The following is a 13,992-nucleotide window of genomic DNA, read 5'->3' on the forward strand; positions in this document are numbered from 1 at the left end:
CCCCATTCCGTGTTCGTGTATTTGTTCGGTAATTCCCCATTCCGTGTTCGTGTATTTGTTCGGTAATTCCCCATTCCGTGTTCGTGTATTTGTTCGGCAATTCCCCATTCCGTGTTCGTGTATTTGTTCGGTAATTCCCCATTCCGTGTTCGTGTATTTGTTCGGTAATTCCCCATTCCGTGTTCGTGTATTTGTTCGGTAATTCCCCATTCCGTGTTCGTGTATTTGTTCGGTAATTCCCCATTCCGTGTTCGTGTATTTGTTCGGTAATTCCCCATTCCGTGTTCGTGTATTTGTTCGGTAATTCCCCATTCCGTGTTCGTGTATTTGTTCGGTAATTCCCCATTCCGTGTTCGTGTATTTGTTCGGTAATTCCCCATTCCGTGTTCGTGTATTTGTTCGGTAATTCCCCATTCCGTGTTCGTGTATTTGTTCGGTAATTCCCCATTCCGTGTTCGTGTATTTGTTCGGTAATTCCCCATTCCGTGTTCGTGTATTTGTTCGGTAATTCCCCATTCCGTGTTCGTGTATTTGTTCGGTAATTCCCCATTCCGTGTTCGTGTATTTGTTCGGCAATTCCCCATTCCGTGTTCGTGTATTTGTTCGGTAATTCCCCATTCCGTGTTCGTGTATTTGTTCGGCAATTCCCCATTCCGTGTTCGTGTATTTGTTCGGCAATTCCCCATTCCGTGTTCGTGTATTTGTTCGGCAATTCCCCATTCCGTGTTCGTGTATTTGTTTGGCAATTCCCCATTCCGTGTTCGTGTATTTGTTTGGCAATTCCCCATTCCGTGTTCGTGTATTTGTTTGGCAATTCCCCATTTCGTGTTCGTGTATTTGTTCTGAGAGTTTGTTTGAGTCGGAGTTTTGGTCCCTGCCCGTTTCCTTATTTTATGTTGTTACTTTTAAGTTTATTTTGAATAAAAAGAATCCTGTTACAATTATTGTTTCTTTAACCCTAGTGGAGATTAGAAAAAAAGAACCTTGTATTCAACATTACATACATATACAAAAAACATATTTTGGTTTCAATGGCCACTTTTTATGCAATATTTTCCAGTGCGAGGTGTGCCCTTAAATTGAGGTACACTGAAGTATGTGGTTAAGAATCTGTATAGACTTAAACAATATCAAAATGATTCGAGGAAATGTAAATAAGCACAATATATCTTTATCAGTATAGTCATGCAATCGTAACCCACAGTGTAGCGTGGAGGAGAATTGTCTTTTGCAATAGAACTTATTTTCTGCTTTTGGAGTTATGCCGTTAGGTATTTTGTTTCTAAGGCCTTTAGCAACTGCTTCCACATGTTTCCTTTAACTATCATAAGGGTATGCTTCTACGTGTGAGCTTTAGGGTAATTAAAGAAAACGTTTCAGCTTGGTTGACGATAGAAATTGATATTTATATCATTCAGTGTTTTAACTTGTAATGCTTGTTTCAGAAACAGACCTTTTGTAGGCTGTAGGCAGCTAGAAAATGTAGTTGGCTTATTTTGTACCTTTTTTTTTTAGAAATGATCAGTGGCGATCACTTTTGCCTTGCCATACCCGTTTTTATTTATTTTTTTTTTTTCTTTGCACAGGATAGTTTTACTTTTACACTACTTGCTAACCGTCTAGTACGGTATTTATTACCATGCACTAGAACTCTTCTGGTCATTTTGGATGATAAAAGTTTGATGTTAAAAAAAAAAAAAACGAATACAGCAAACATTTTTAGCAGTGCAAGGCAGGGAGGTCATAATGATGTGCTATCTGTCGGACACCTTGAAAACTATCCACATGGTCTGCCCGAGCTCCAAATGAATGGGCAATTTGATGCTGTATGCGTTTTTCAAACATCTATTCCACCATCAATATCTGGTCAGAAAAGTTCTTGTAAATAAAATCTATCACAGCATGTATCATAGTTTCCTATCGTCTAGTGCACGATAGGAAACATCGTACTAGACGGCTAGCAACTTGTCGGGTCCATCGCCTGGCCGACGTCGGACGGATGAGCATAATAGTTGTCCCACGGACGTCGCCAAATATCGGCAGTTGACGTCTGTTTTACGTCAGAGTGCTAGTTGGATATGAGCCACGTCGTTTCGAATTTGAAAAAAGTTTCTCGTCGGATAAGTAAAAATCAAACTGGATTAGTTTTGATACATATTTCGTCCTATGACGAACTTTTATTTCGAAACGTCACCTGTAATTCGCTCCCTATTGTGACTATTTCATTTTATCTGTGCGTACACGTTCCAGTGTTAAGAGTTTCGTTTCGCTCATAAGTTTATATGTTAAGTTTCACATTTCTTCAAGTTTCTTCACCCGCTAGGTATTCTAAAGCACATTACAAGGGTTAAACACTTACTCTTAACTTCAAGGAGGGACATAACCCAGTAAGGCAAAAATCCAAGCTTAAAAGAAATCCATATACTGATGTATATTTAGATAAGTTGCTTCTCTGTGATAATAATATGCACTGATTATACAAAGATATTAGATTGACTCTTCGGGAGTATTGTCTGACATGACCGTTTGCGTAAAAACGTGTTAATGTTTTAAAGATAACCAGATCATAAAACTGCAACTGATCACAAAAAGAATCACTCCATTTATAGAGGGAAATAGCCCCTTATTTGATGTTGAGGAAAACCTATTAATATTCATCTAGTATAATATAAAGAAATTTCATATTTCCTCAATGCCCTTTTAGCATTAAGAATTATGAAATAGGTCATTTGTATTACATGATCCATTAATTAGTCACTTGAAATCGATTTGGTATATCTGGGCAAAGAAACATTAGCAACATATTTCATCGTTTATTATATAAAATTTGTAAAAATGAAATAAAAGACCAACTGGGCAGACTTTGTACCAAACAAATAGATTTTCGCATCCATAGAAAAATTTATCATTAACATACACACTTCTCAAGACAGCAAATTCCAATATATTTGCCCAATCGTGCACATGAATATTCGAGTTAAAAAATGATAGCTTTAAAATTTAAGTACTATACACCAGGCATATCTTGTATAAATACCATTAAAATATAAGTTGGGTTAAACCATTAAAAACAATATTGAAAGAGCTTTTAGATAAAGCAAAGGCAATTTGTTAAAGGGTTTTATAAGTTATTTTGCCAATGATTAAACAGATCAAATAATAGTGTACATAAATACAAGTAATATGCTTATCCAACATACAGTCACGTGTTTCTCAATATCAGAACCTCTTATCTGTTTATAAGTATCTACTAATATGGCACAATCTTATGACAATGATAATTTTAAAAATAAGATCACCACTCAAGATGCACAGGATAATTTCCATCCAAACAGGCTGTGCAGTATCCTGACATATCCTTGTCCTTTGGGGCTCCTGCACTAACCGCTTTCACAAGCCCTTCGATGCTCAGATATGCCAGACTGTCGGCACCTGAAAAGGAGAAGATGCGCGTTAGAGGAGGTAACAAAACTTACAACTGATTAAAATATCTCGTGAATTATAATCTGTAGCATTGTGATGCCAAAAAAATATTGCTTCTCTGTAACGCTACATCTGATAAGGCCCACGCCTCGCCATAGACGTATCAAGTAATAGATTAAATGAATACTGTATCGTTGAAAAAATATATTTACAATATCAGTTTCCAAGACCACGAAAACTTTAACCATTAACTCGCACTCGAGCACAGACACACAGATACAGTGTTATCTAGGTTATATTTTTTTTATTGTCGTAAACGCTTAATTTGAGGTTTGATTACAATGCACAGGATTTATTTGTAGTAAATACAGTCTAGGGCTGAATTTCATGAATTATACTTTTAAGTTAAAAACTTTGATGATAATGAAATCATAAGGGATTCTTAATAAAGCTTTTAAGGGCAGTGGCCAACATGTATTTGGGTATGCCAAATGTGGGCCATGGGCTCAGAACATTTGAAAACCGTGTTAACATAACACATCAAACAGAATTCACAACACTCAACTGAATCTTAAATTAGTGAGTAATATTTTCTCATGAGAAATGTATAAAAAAAAGTAAAGGTGATAATATAATTTGAACATACCTATAAAACCAGCTAGCTCTTCGGGTGCTTTCGTGTTGGCAATAAGTTCCCCTTTGGTTGGAATGTTGATGCCCATGTAGCAGGGGTGTTGAATGGGCGGCGATGCAATGCGGATGTGAACCTAGAGATTGAACAAAGATCATTTTAACCTAAATTGACCTGAAGCACGATTTTCCTTAATATATATTTTTAAAAGCAACAAGAGACGGCTATCTATTTGTTGTTTCTCCAATACATATTACATTTGCCATAAGGGCCCTTGTATCAATTGAAAAGATGGATAATCTGACGTTATGATACTAAAACTTGACCTATGACTTCAGCTCGAAAATCATGAGAAAGCGAACCCTTTAAAAAATCTGAATTCCTTAACACAGTTTAGTAAATAAGAACGCTAAGCATGTTTATCTCCTATATCATCTAAAAATGTATTACACCAACTCAATCTGTCATATACTCTTCTGCGGGTATCGATTCGCCTTCAAGTCTAAAACTAACTTTTCCAATTTTTAAAACAAAAAAGTAATTTTTGTAAACCATGAAATCAAGAATACATTTATATCTTAAAATATAGTTCTAGCTTTAACAAATGAAAACAAACATCAACTCCAACCCCATCTATCATACCTCCTTAGCGCCATATTGTTTAAGAAGTCGAACCAAAGGGCCAATCGTTGTGCCTCTAACAATGGAGTCGTCAACCAGCACTACTCTTCGGCCTTCCAAGTTAGCGGCGATGGCTCCGAACTTTTTGGCGACAGCAAGTTGCCTGGAACGGGTGTCGGGCTGGATGAAGCTGCGACCCACGTAGCGATTTCTGCACAGCACCTCCACGTAGGGGATGCCAGACTGAAGGAATTTCATGATTATTACCAATGCCCTTTTTTTCGCTAGACGTAAATAGATTTAAGTATTGAAAAGGTGAAATGCTTGTTGTATTATATAAAATCATGATCAAATAGACATATTTTAGGCAAAGGTTTTATAAAATAATATAAGCTTCATATCCAACGTATTTTTTACCAGCTACAAATCCAATATAAACATTCACATAGTAAAACACTATATGGATGTACTGATTAAAGTATCATAGAGAAAATCTGGTAAATAACCAGAGTAAATTGGCTTGCCTGTAGAGCGTATCCCATGGCAGCAGGAGTAGCGGATTCTGGGACAGTGGAAATAATGTCGGCGTCAACGGAAGTCTCGATTGCAAGCTGGCGACCACAGCGTTGGCGCACGCTGTATACTTGCTGCCCTGAGGAAAGTCAAGTAAAGTTCATGCTACAGTTAGGAACGGAAGATAAGGAATGTTCAGATACAAGCACTGGGAGAGAGAGAGGGTGAGGGGGAAGAGAGAGAAAAAAAAATGGTGATATTAAGTAGCCTATATAACTAAAAGACAATAGGAATTCGACTTACCTTCATATAGAGTATCTGCGCGTGAGAAGTAGACATATTCAAAGATGCAGAAGGCGGGAGGAGGAATCTGCAGCATGTGAGGAATTGCCGGCTGCTCGTAACCCACCTTGATAGGCTTTGCGGGTTTCGGGCGCGGCACGATGTCCAGGGATCTAATGCCATCAGGACTTAATTCTATTATTTCCCCCGGAAATACCTGTGAATGTGTAGGCAAAATCTGAGAAAGGCTTGGCTAAACATATTGGGGGTTAAGAAGGGTAAAACACACGAGAAAATGCGGTGAAAATCAGGAGAATATATTAACTATTAAATATCTGAAGTACATCATTTAAGGAGCATATAAATCAATAAAACACAACAAATATTATATTAGTTTTTGCATACATACTTCGCGTATAAGAGTAGCGCCAATTGACTGGAATGCACAAGACTCTGAGCTTAGAACCCATCCTAGGTCTGTTTCAGATGCAGCCATGTCTGTCAAAAACAATTACAAGTTGTTTTGTATAAAAAATATAAAGCGTATTTAATGATGTATTTGACATTTATGTACAATCACTTAAAATTCTAAAAGACAAAACGCTCTAATTATGAGAGAAAGTCAATCTTAAAAATAGAGAACACATTCTTTAAAAAAAAAAACATTATTATTTTGTTTTACCCGTATCCCCCTTCCTCTCAGCGAGACTGACGAGGCGGCCGATGCACAGCGGCCTATTGCCAAAGGGATCCCTCACACCGTAGACTTTATCCCCGTGCATGAGAGCAAGGGAGTAAGCCGTGGGCGTGGCTTCCATCAGGTGTCTGATCCGAGCTCCCCAATCCGGGCCGTCTTTCTCTCCACGAGGCGGCGTTAGGGAGAGCATCTGCGTTATCAGCTCGGAGTCGGAGCGCGTTGAAAGCCCCACGCCTCGCTCAAGGACCTGGGTATTTGGAAGATATGAGGGAAGAGGTGTAAATGACAAGCGTGAGTGGCGAGTACATAAGAGTTATAAATTCATGGGAATAATTGTGTGAGTTATTTGATGTGGTGAACATTTTGGGCGTAACAGGGTTTTTATCTCGTAGAATGTTTCAGGAACTTTCATAGTTATTTCACGTGCTACATTACCAAAATAATGCTTAGATTTGTATCATCTGATTCCCTGTTTGATGCATTTTCTAATATTACACTTACTGAATTGATGAGGCTGCCGAGTACAGATCTCGCCTGCAAAAATATCTACTTCCAAAGCGGTCGTTAAAGATAATGATTTTAAGTGTGTCCAAAAGCAGATATTCATTTCCCTTAATAATGTGCAATTGCCTTATCTACTTTGAGTCTGGTTAAAATTATTGTTAACTAATTCTCGAGCCAGTAAACAAAACAAAAACAGAAATAACATGAATTTGTCTTCTCGAAATTCATAAATAATGCAACGGCAATAAGGCCAAAATCAGCATCAAACTATATTTGCAATCCACTAAACACAATCTTTAAACCCCAGCCCCAATGGACGTCCGCCAAGCCACGCCCCTCTGAAGGTCACTCACTTCAGGCAGCATTGCATAACTGCGCGAGTCCCCCATGAAAGGCGTTCGAGTATCTACCTTGATAGTGACTCATCTAGGCCTATACTGCCGCTGCTGTGCAATATATGCTATGATCTAATGAAGAAGAGGACAGACCGATATTTCCGAAGAGAAAACGTTCGCCATTTTGATTAATAGGGGTCGCGATTAATTTGATCAGGTGTACAAACATATATGAAGTTTGATTTTACTCTAACAAAGCGAACGCTATGCCCTTGGAATACATGCATGCATACATGCATACATAGATACATACACACATACGTACGTACATAAATAAATACGTACATTCATACTTACATACACACAATCTGCGTGCGTGCGTGCGTGCGTGTGTGTGTGTGTGTGTGTGTGTGTGTGTGTGTGTGTGTGTGTGTGTGTGTGTGTGTGTGTGTGTGTGTGTGTGTGTGTGTGTGTGTGTGTGTGTGTGTGTGTGTGTGTGTGTGTGTGTGTGTTTATATATAAATATACATATATATACATATATATACATACATTTTTTGAAATACAAAAGTTTTAAGAACGATAACCTTGATCAACTATAGTATTTCGACGGTTTACCCTTTTCTCTTTCTCTATTTTTAGCGGAAAATAGAGTACGTGAGGCAAATGAACTGCATTTACACCCTGCTTATAAGACAAGGGGCATGGCAAGTCCCAGTACTTGTATGGAAAATACATCAGTTCACGATCGCAGGCATTACCAGTCAAAACTGTTAATTAACCTATAACGAACTTTATGCGTATTTCAATTATTTTTTTTTAAAGGGCCTTGGTAAGGATGGAACAAATCACTTCAAACTTTGCTCCTTGAACGCACTCAGCTACTCATTTCCTTCTAGAACTACTTCCACCTATAAGGAAGAGAAGATTTACAGCATTCCACAAACCGGTTTCTCTTCTCAGCATCAAAACAGATATAGAGATATTAAAGCGACATTTCTTTGTGTAAATTCCTTTGATGTTTAATCGATTCGACTTTCGGCAGAACCAGTTGGCAACAGACTTGCTCCTGGAAATGACAACTTATCTTCAGAGAATGGAAAGAGCGCTCTTGTTATGGTTGACTGTAGAGCACTTTCGGTTCTGCACGACTTGAAGTCATTATCCCAGGGTTCGGAGATATGAGAATGAGAAAAGTTCTTGATCCACATTCATGACGTTCATGGGCAGCAGCAAGAACAAATACTTCATGTGGTAGTCACGGCGGCGGTCGCCGGTCAGGTAGTCAACGGTCATGGTCGTCACGCAGCGATCAGGTGGACAATTGAGCCACTATCTCACTGTGATACCTTTCAATATTTCTCTACGGCAGTTATTCATTTAAGTTTTTCCCATGCTTACTCTTCACGTAATAAGGAGCAATCTCTAAAAACAAAACTAGCTTTCCAGAGAATGCGGTCACAGAACAGGAAGGTATACAGTACATCAGGTGTGGGTGTGCCTTTACGAGTGCACATAGGTGTGGGTGTGCCTTTACGAGTGCACATAGGTGTGGGTGTGCCTTTACGAGTGCACATAGGTGTGGGTGTGCCTTTACGAGTGCACATAGGTGTGGGTGTGCCTTTACGAGTGCACATAGGTGTGGGTGTGCCTTTACGAGTGCACATAGGTGTGGGTGTGCCTTTACGAGTGCACATAGGTGTGGGTGTGCCTTTACGAGTGCACATAGGTGTGGGTGTGCCTTTACGAGTGCACATAGGTGTGGGTGTGCCTTTACGAGTGCACATAGGTGTGGGTGTGCCTTTACGAGTGCACATAGGTGTGGGTGTGCCTTTACGAGTGCACATAGGTGTGGGTGTGCCTTTACGAGTGCACATAGGTGTGGGTGTGCCTTTACGAGTGCACATAGGTGTGGGTGTGCCTTTACGAGTGCACATAGGTGTGGGTGTGCCTTTACGAGTGCACATAGGTGTGGGTGTGCCTTTACGAGTGCACATAGGTGTGGGTGTGCCTTTACGAGTGCACATAGGTGTGGGTGTGCCTTTACGAGTGCACATAGGTGTGGGTGTGCCTTTACGAGTGCACATAGGTGTGGGTGTGCCTTTACGAGTGCACATAGGTGTGGGTGTGCCTTTACGAGTGCACATAGGTGTGGGTGTGCCTTTACGAGTGCACATAGGTGTGGGTGTGCCTTTACGAGTGCACATAGGTGTGGGTGTGCCTTTACGAGTGCACATAGGTGTGGGTGTGCCTTTACGAGTGCACATAGGTGTGGGTGTGCCTTTACGAGTGCACATAGGTGTGGGTGTGCCTTTACGAGTGCACATAGGTGTGGGTGTGCCTTTACGAGTGCACATAGGTGTGGGTGTGCCTTTACGAGTGCACATAGGTGTGGGTGTGCCTTTACGAGTGCACATAGGTGTGGGTGTGCCTTTACGAGTGCACATAGGTGTGGGTGTGCCTTTACGAGTGCACATAGGTGTGGGTGTGCCTTTACGAGTGCACATAGGTGTGGGTGTGCCTTTACGAGTGCACATAGGTGTGGGTGTGCCTTTACGAGTGCACATAGGTGTGGGTGTGCCTTTACGAGTGCACATAGGTGTGGGTGTGCCTTTACGAGTGCACATAGGTGTGGGTGTGCCTTTACGAGTGCACATAGGTGTGGGTGTGCCTTTACGAGTGCACATAGGTGTGGGTGTGCCTTTACGAGTGCACATAGGTGTGGGTGTGCCTTTACGAGTGCACATAGGTGTGGGTGTGCCTTTACGAGTGCACATAGGTGTGGGTGTGCCTTTACGAGTGCACATAGGTGTGGGTGTGCCTTTACGAGTGCACATAGGTGTGGGTGTGCCTTTACGAGTGCACATAGGTGTGGGTGTGCCTTTACGAGTGCACATAGGTGTGGGTGTGCCTTTACGAGTGCACATAGGTGTGGGTGTGCCTTTACGAGTGCACATAGGTGTGGGTGTGCCTTTACGAGTGCACATAGGTGTGGGTGTGCCTTTACGAGTGCACATAGGTGTGGGTGTGCCTTTACGAGTGCACATAGGTGTGGGTGTGCCTTTACGAGTGCACATAGGTGTGGGTGTGCCTTTACGAGTGCACATAGGTGTGGGTGTGCCTTTACGAGTGCACATAGGTGTGGGTGTGCCTTTACGAGTGCACATAGGTGTGGGTGTGCCTTTACGAGTGCACAGAGGTGTGGGTGTGTCTTTACGAGTGCACATAGGTGTGGGTGTGCCTTTACGAGTGCACATAGGTGTGGGTGTGCCTTTACGAGTGCACATAGGTGTGGGTGTGCCTTTACGAGTGCACATAGGTGTGGGTGTGCCTTTACGAGTGCACATAGGTGTGGGTGTGCCTTTACGAGTGCACATAGGTGTGGGTGTGCCTTTACGAGTGCACATAGGTGTGGGTGTGCCTTTACGAGTGCACATAGGTGTGGGTGTGCCTTTACGAGTGCACATAGGTGTGGGTGTGCCTTTACGAGTGCACATAGGTGTGGGTGTGCCTTTACGAGTGCACATAGGTGTGGGTGTGCCTTTACGAGTGCACATAGGTGTGGGTGTGCCTTTACGAGTGCACATAGGTGTGGGTGTGCCTTTACGAGTGCACATAGGTGTGGGTGTGCCTTTACGAGTGCACATAGGTGTGGGTGTGCCTTTACGAGTGCACATAGGTGTGGGTGTGCCTTTACGAGTGCACATAGGTGTGGGTGTGCCTTTACGAGTGCACATAGGTGTGGGTGTGCCTTTACGAGTGCACATAGGTGTGGGTGTGCCTTTACGAGTGCACATAGGTGTGGGTGTGCCTTTACGAGTGCACATAGGTGTGGGTGTGCCTTTACGAGTGCACATAGGTGTGGGTGTGCCTTTACGAGTGCACATAGGTGTGGGTGTGCCTTTACGAGTGCACATAGGTGTGGGTGTGCCTTTACGAGTGCACATAGGTGTGGGTGTGCCTTTACGAGTGCACATAGGTGTGGGTGTGCCTTTACGAGTGCACATAGGTGTGGGTGTGCCTTTACGAGTGCACATAGGTGTGGGTGTGCCTTTACGAGTGCACATAGGTGTGGGTGTGCCTTTACGAGTGCACATAGGTGTGGGTGTGCCTTTACGAGTGCACATAGGTGTGGGTGTGCCTTTACGAGTGCACATAGGTGTGGGTGTGCCTTTACGAGTGCACATAGGTGTGGGTGTGCCTTTACGAGTGCACATAGGTGTGGGTGTGCCTTTACGAGTGCACATAGGTGTGGGTGTGCCTTTACGAGTGCACATAGGTGTGGGTGTGCCTTTACGAGTGCACATAGGTGTGGGTGTGCCTTTACGAGTGCACATAGGTGTGGGTGTGCCTTTACGAGTGCACATAGGTGTGGGTGTGCCTTTACGAGTGCACATAGGTGTGGGTGTGCCTTTACGAGTGCACATAGGTGTGGGTGTGCCTTTACGAGTGCACATAGGTGTGGGTGTGCCTTTACGAGTGCACATAGGTGTGGGTGTGCCTTTACGAGTGCACATAGGTGTGGGTGTGCCTTTACGAGTGCACATAGGTGTGGGTGTGCCTTTACGAGTGCACAGAGGTGTGGGTGTGCCTTTACGAGTGCACATAGGTGTGGGTGTGCCTTTACGAGCGCACATAGGTGTGGGTGTGCCTTTACGAGTGCACATAGGTGTGGGTGTGCCTTTACGAGTGCACATAGGTGTGGGTGTGCCTTTACGAGTGCACATAGGTGTGGGTGTGTCTGTGGGTGTGTAAATAAACGGCAAATCATGAAAGACTTACCCTTCAGTTTCTGTAGACTTTCCTCCCGAAAGATGGACGCGACGAGGCCCTCCCCCTTGTGGTACTGGAACTGTTTACATCCCTGGCCCTCACTGGTGACGATCCCAGCGCTCTCCTGGCCCCTGGAATGCCATTGCGATACATGTGTGACTAGTAGCGCTTCCCTATGATGCACCATCCACGAGGCTAAACAAGTGAACCGTAGTTTGTGGTTTTGGCAGCTTTCAAACTCAATTAGTAGTGGGTGAATAACTTCCTTTGATTAAAAAAAAAACGAATGGGAGAGAATTTCCTAGACACCCATAGTGTCTTGCAAAAGGGGATTTTTAAAATTTGTAATCTTTATAGGTGTGTTAACGTCAGCCAATGGAGGCTTGTTAGCAACATTTACCATTAAAAATATGTTCCTCGTCATTTACCTGTGCTGGAGAGCCACCAGGCCTAAATATATGACCTGCGCTGCGTTGACGCTTCCCTCGGGCGTGTTCCTGGCCACCACGCAGCCGAACACCCCGCACGCCTCTCGCAGCTCTTCGTCGTCGCCTTCTGCGTCCGCGCTGCCCCACGACATCGCGCCTGGCTCGCCGCTTAAACACGTTTGCTGATGGTATTCCGTCATTTGGTGGCGCGCTGAAGGGAGTTCTCTGGGGAGCACGGGAAGGGTTCAGATAAGTAGCTGGCTGGCCGTTCGGGTCGCCATTCGCCCTCGCGGGGAGAGATACCTACTTCCTGTGCCTGGGATGCCTTTGCAATACAAGTACATGTCATCCTGGATTGATCGTCTTTCACAACTGAATATATGTATGTGTACATTACTTACAAACAAACACAAACACACGTGTGTGTGTGTCTGTGTGTCTGTGTATGTGTGTGTGTGTGTGTGTGTGTGTGTGTGTGTGTGTGTGTGTGTGTGTGTGTGTGTGTGTGTGTGTGTGTGTGTGTGTGTGTGTGTGTGTGTGTGTGTGTGTGTGTGTGTGTGCATATGTTTATATGTATATATGTGTTTATATGTACATAAATATATATGTGTGTATGTATGTATATATTGATATTGATATTGATATTTATATGTATATCTATATTTATATTCACACATGCACACGCAACACGCACACCACGGATGCATATAAAGTGTTATAAAACACAAATACGTTGCTGTGATACACGTAAACATATAGCTAGCTGACTTTTATCTACAACACTACTATGGACACGAAATCAACTTCTTGCGCGGCCTCCTTTGGCTTGTCCATACACGAAACTGCCACTCACACACGAAAACAGCCGTCGTGTCCCCTCTCGTTCTGCCTAGTGACTGACCAGGGAGGTTTTTCGAAGCACTTGGCTCAGCGGCTAGGCTAGCAAATAGTACCTGGGTAATCATATACTTGGCGCAATGTTGTCGTACTGCTAGTCTGCAAATTCTAAATTTATATCTCATTGGGTTTCTTCTTGCATTTGTTGGAATGGATTATATAGTTCAACCAAACTAAATGAAAGTAAAGCGATTCCACAATTTGTTTTCTTGATATTGAGTGATCAGGAGTTTCTTTTGTTTTGTTTTGTTTTCGATATTCATAAATGTAGAGGTAACTAAATTAACGAGATTTCAGATGTCAAGGAGAAACTCACGATTATGCAAAGTCTGTCTCATCTCCCGTCTTCATGTCATTTTTCCATGAGTTTGTACATAAGGGGGATTTTCAGTTAGCATTTACCTTGTTTTAATCACTGAGGACAGCCGATAGAGGTAGGGGTATCTTAATCCAAACCAGAAGTGGGACTAATTATTTCCAGCTCTCTTGCACACAGAATATGGCAATTGCTAACAACAGAACCACTAAAGTATTGGTCTGAAATATCAACATTGTTTTTGAGAGTAGAGAAACGGTATGCAGATATGCAAAAAAAAGTCCAGAAATTGCAAAAAGTAGGATTATGGGCATCGTTTCTAGTCAGACATTATCGAGCATCAGCCACTCCTCCCATGGTCTCCGAAACAAGATTCATAGGAAGTCTTATATAGTTGTCCGAAGAAACTTCGCTGCTAACAATACGGCGATAAGCCAGAGTTCTAAAAAACATTCTCTCTTAGTTAATTCAGTCACCGCTGAAATGGCAAAGTGTGTCACCAGAACCGTACGCTACCAAAGGGGGAAAGTCTGGGTATTGCACGTGTTCACACAGGAAGTGCAAGGTGTTAT

At 42.7% G+C, this 13,992-nt stretch overlaps 1 protein-coding gene across 1 annotated transcript; it reads right to left on the reverse strand.

Annotated features, from left to right (window-relative positions):
- Nucleotides 1-3,119: 3,119 nt before the first annotated feature.
- Nucleotides 3,120-13,314, reverse strand: LOC122255344 (amidophosphoribosyltransferase). The gene is made up of 13 exons (XM_086545791.1): nucleotides 13,063-13,314; nucleotides 12,208-12,432; nucleotides 11,679-11,910; nucleotides 8,491-8,507; nucleotides 7,954-8,075; nucleotides 7,664-7,776; nucleotides 6,153-6,474; nucleotides 5,880-5,968; nucleotides 5,492-5,687; nucleotides 5,200-5,327; nucleotides 4,697-4,918; nucleotides 4,070-4,190; nucleotides 3,120-3,432 (listed from the first exon to the last, which is right to left on the reverse strand). Exons 1-13 carry the CDS (start codon nucleotides 13,227-13,229, stop codon nucleotides 3,296-3,298), a joined length of 2,091 nt encoding a protein of 696 aa, XP_086401917.1. The 5' UTR covers nucleotides 13,230-13,314; the 3' UTR covers nucleotides 3,120-3,295.
- Nucleotides 13,315-13,992: the final 678 nt, after the last annotated feature.

This window comes from Penaeus japonicus, unplaced genomic scaffold (genome assembly GCF_977035675.1).
Source record: "Penaeus japonicus unplaced genomic scaffold, GWHDUDI00000001_assembly GWHDUDI00000017, whole genome shotgun sequence".
In the NCBI taxonomy this organism is placed as follows: Eukaryota; Metazoa; Arthropoda; class Malacostraca; order Decapoda; family Penaeidae; genus Penaeus; species Penaeus japonicus.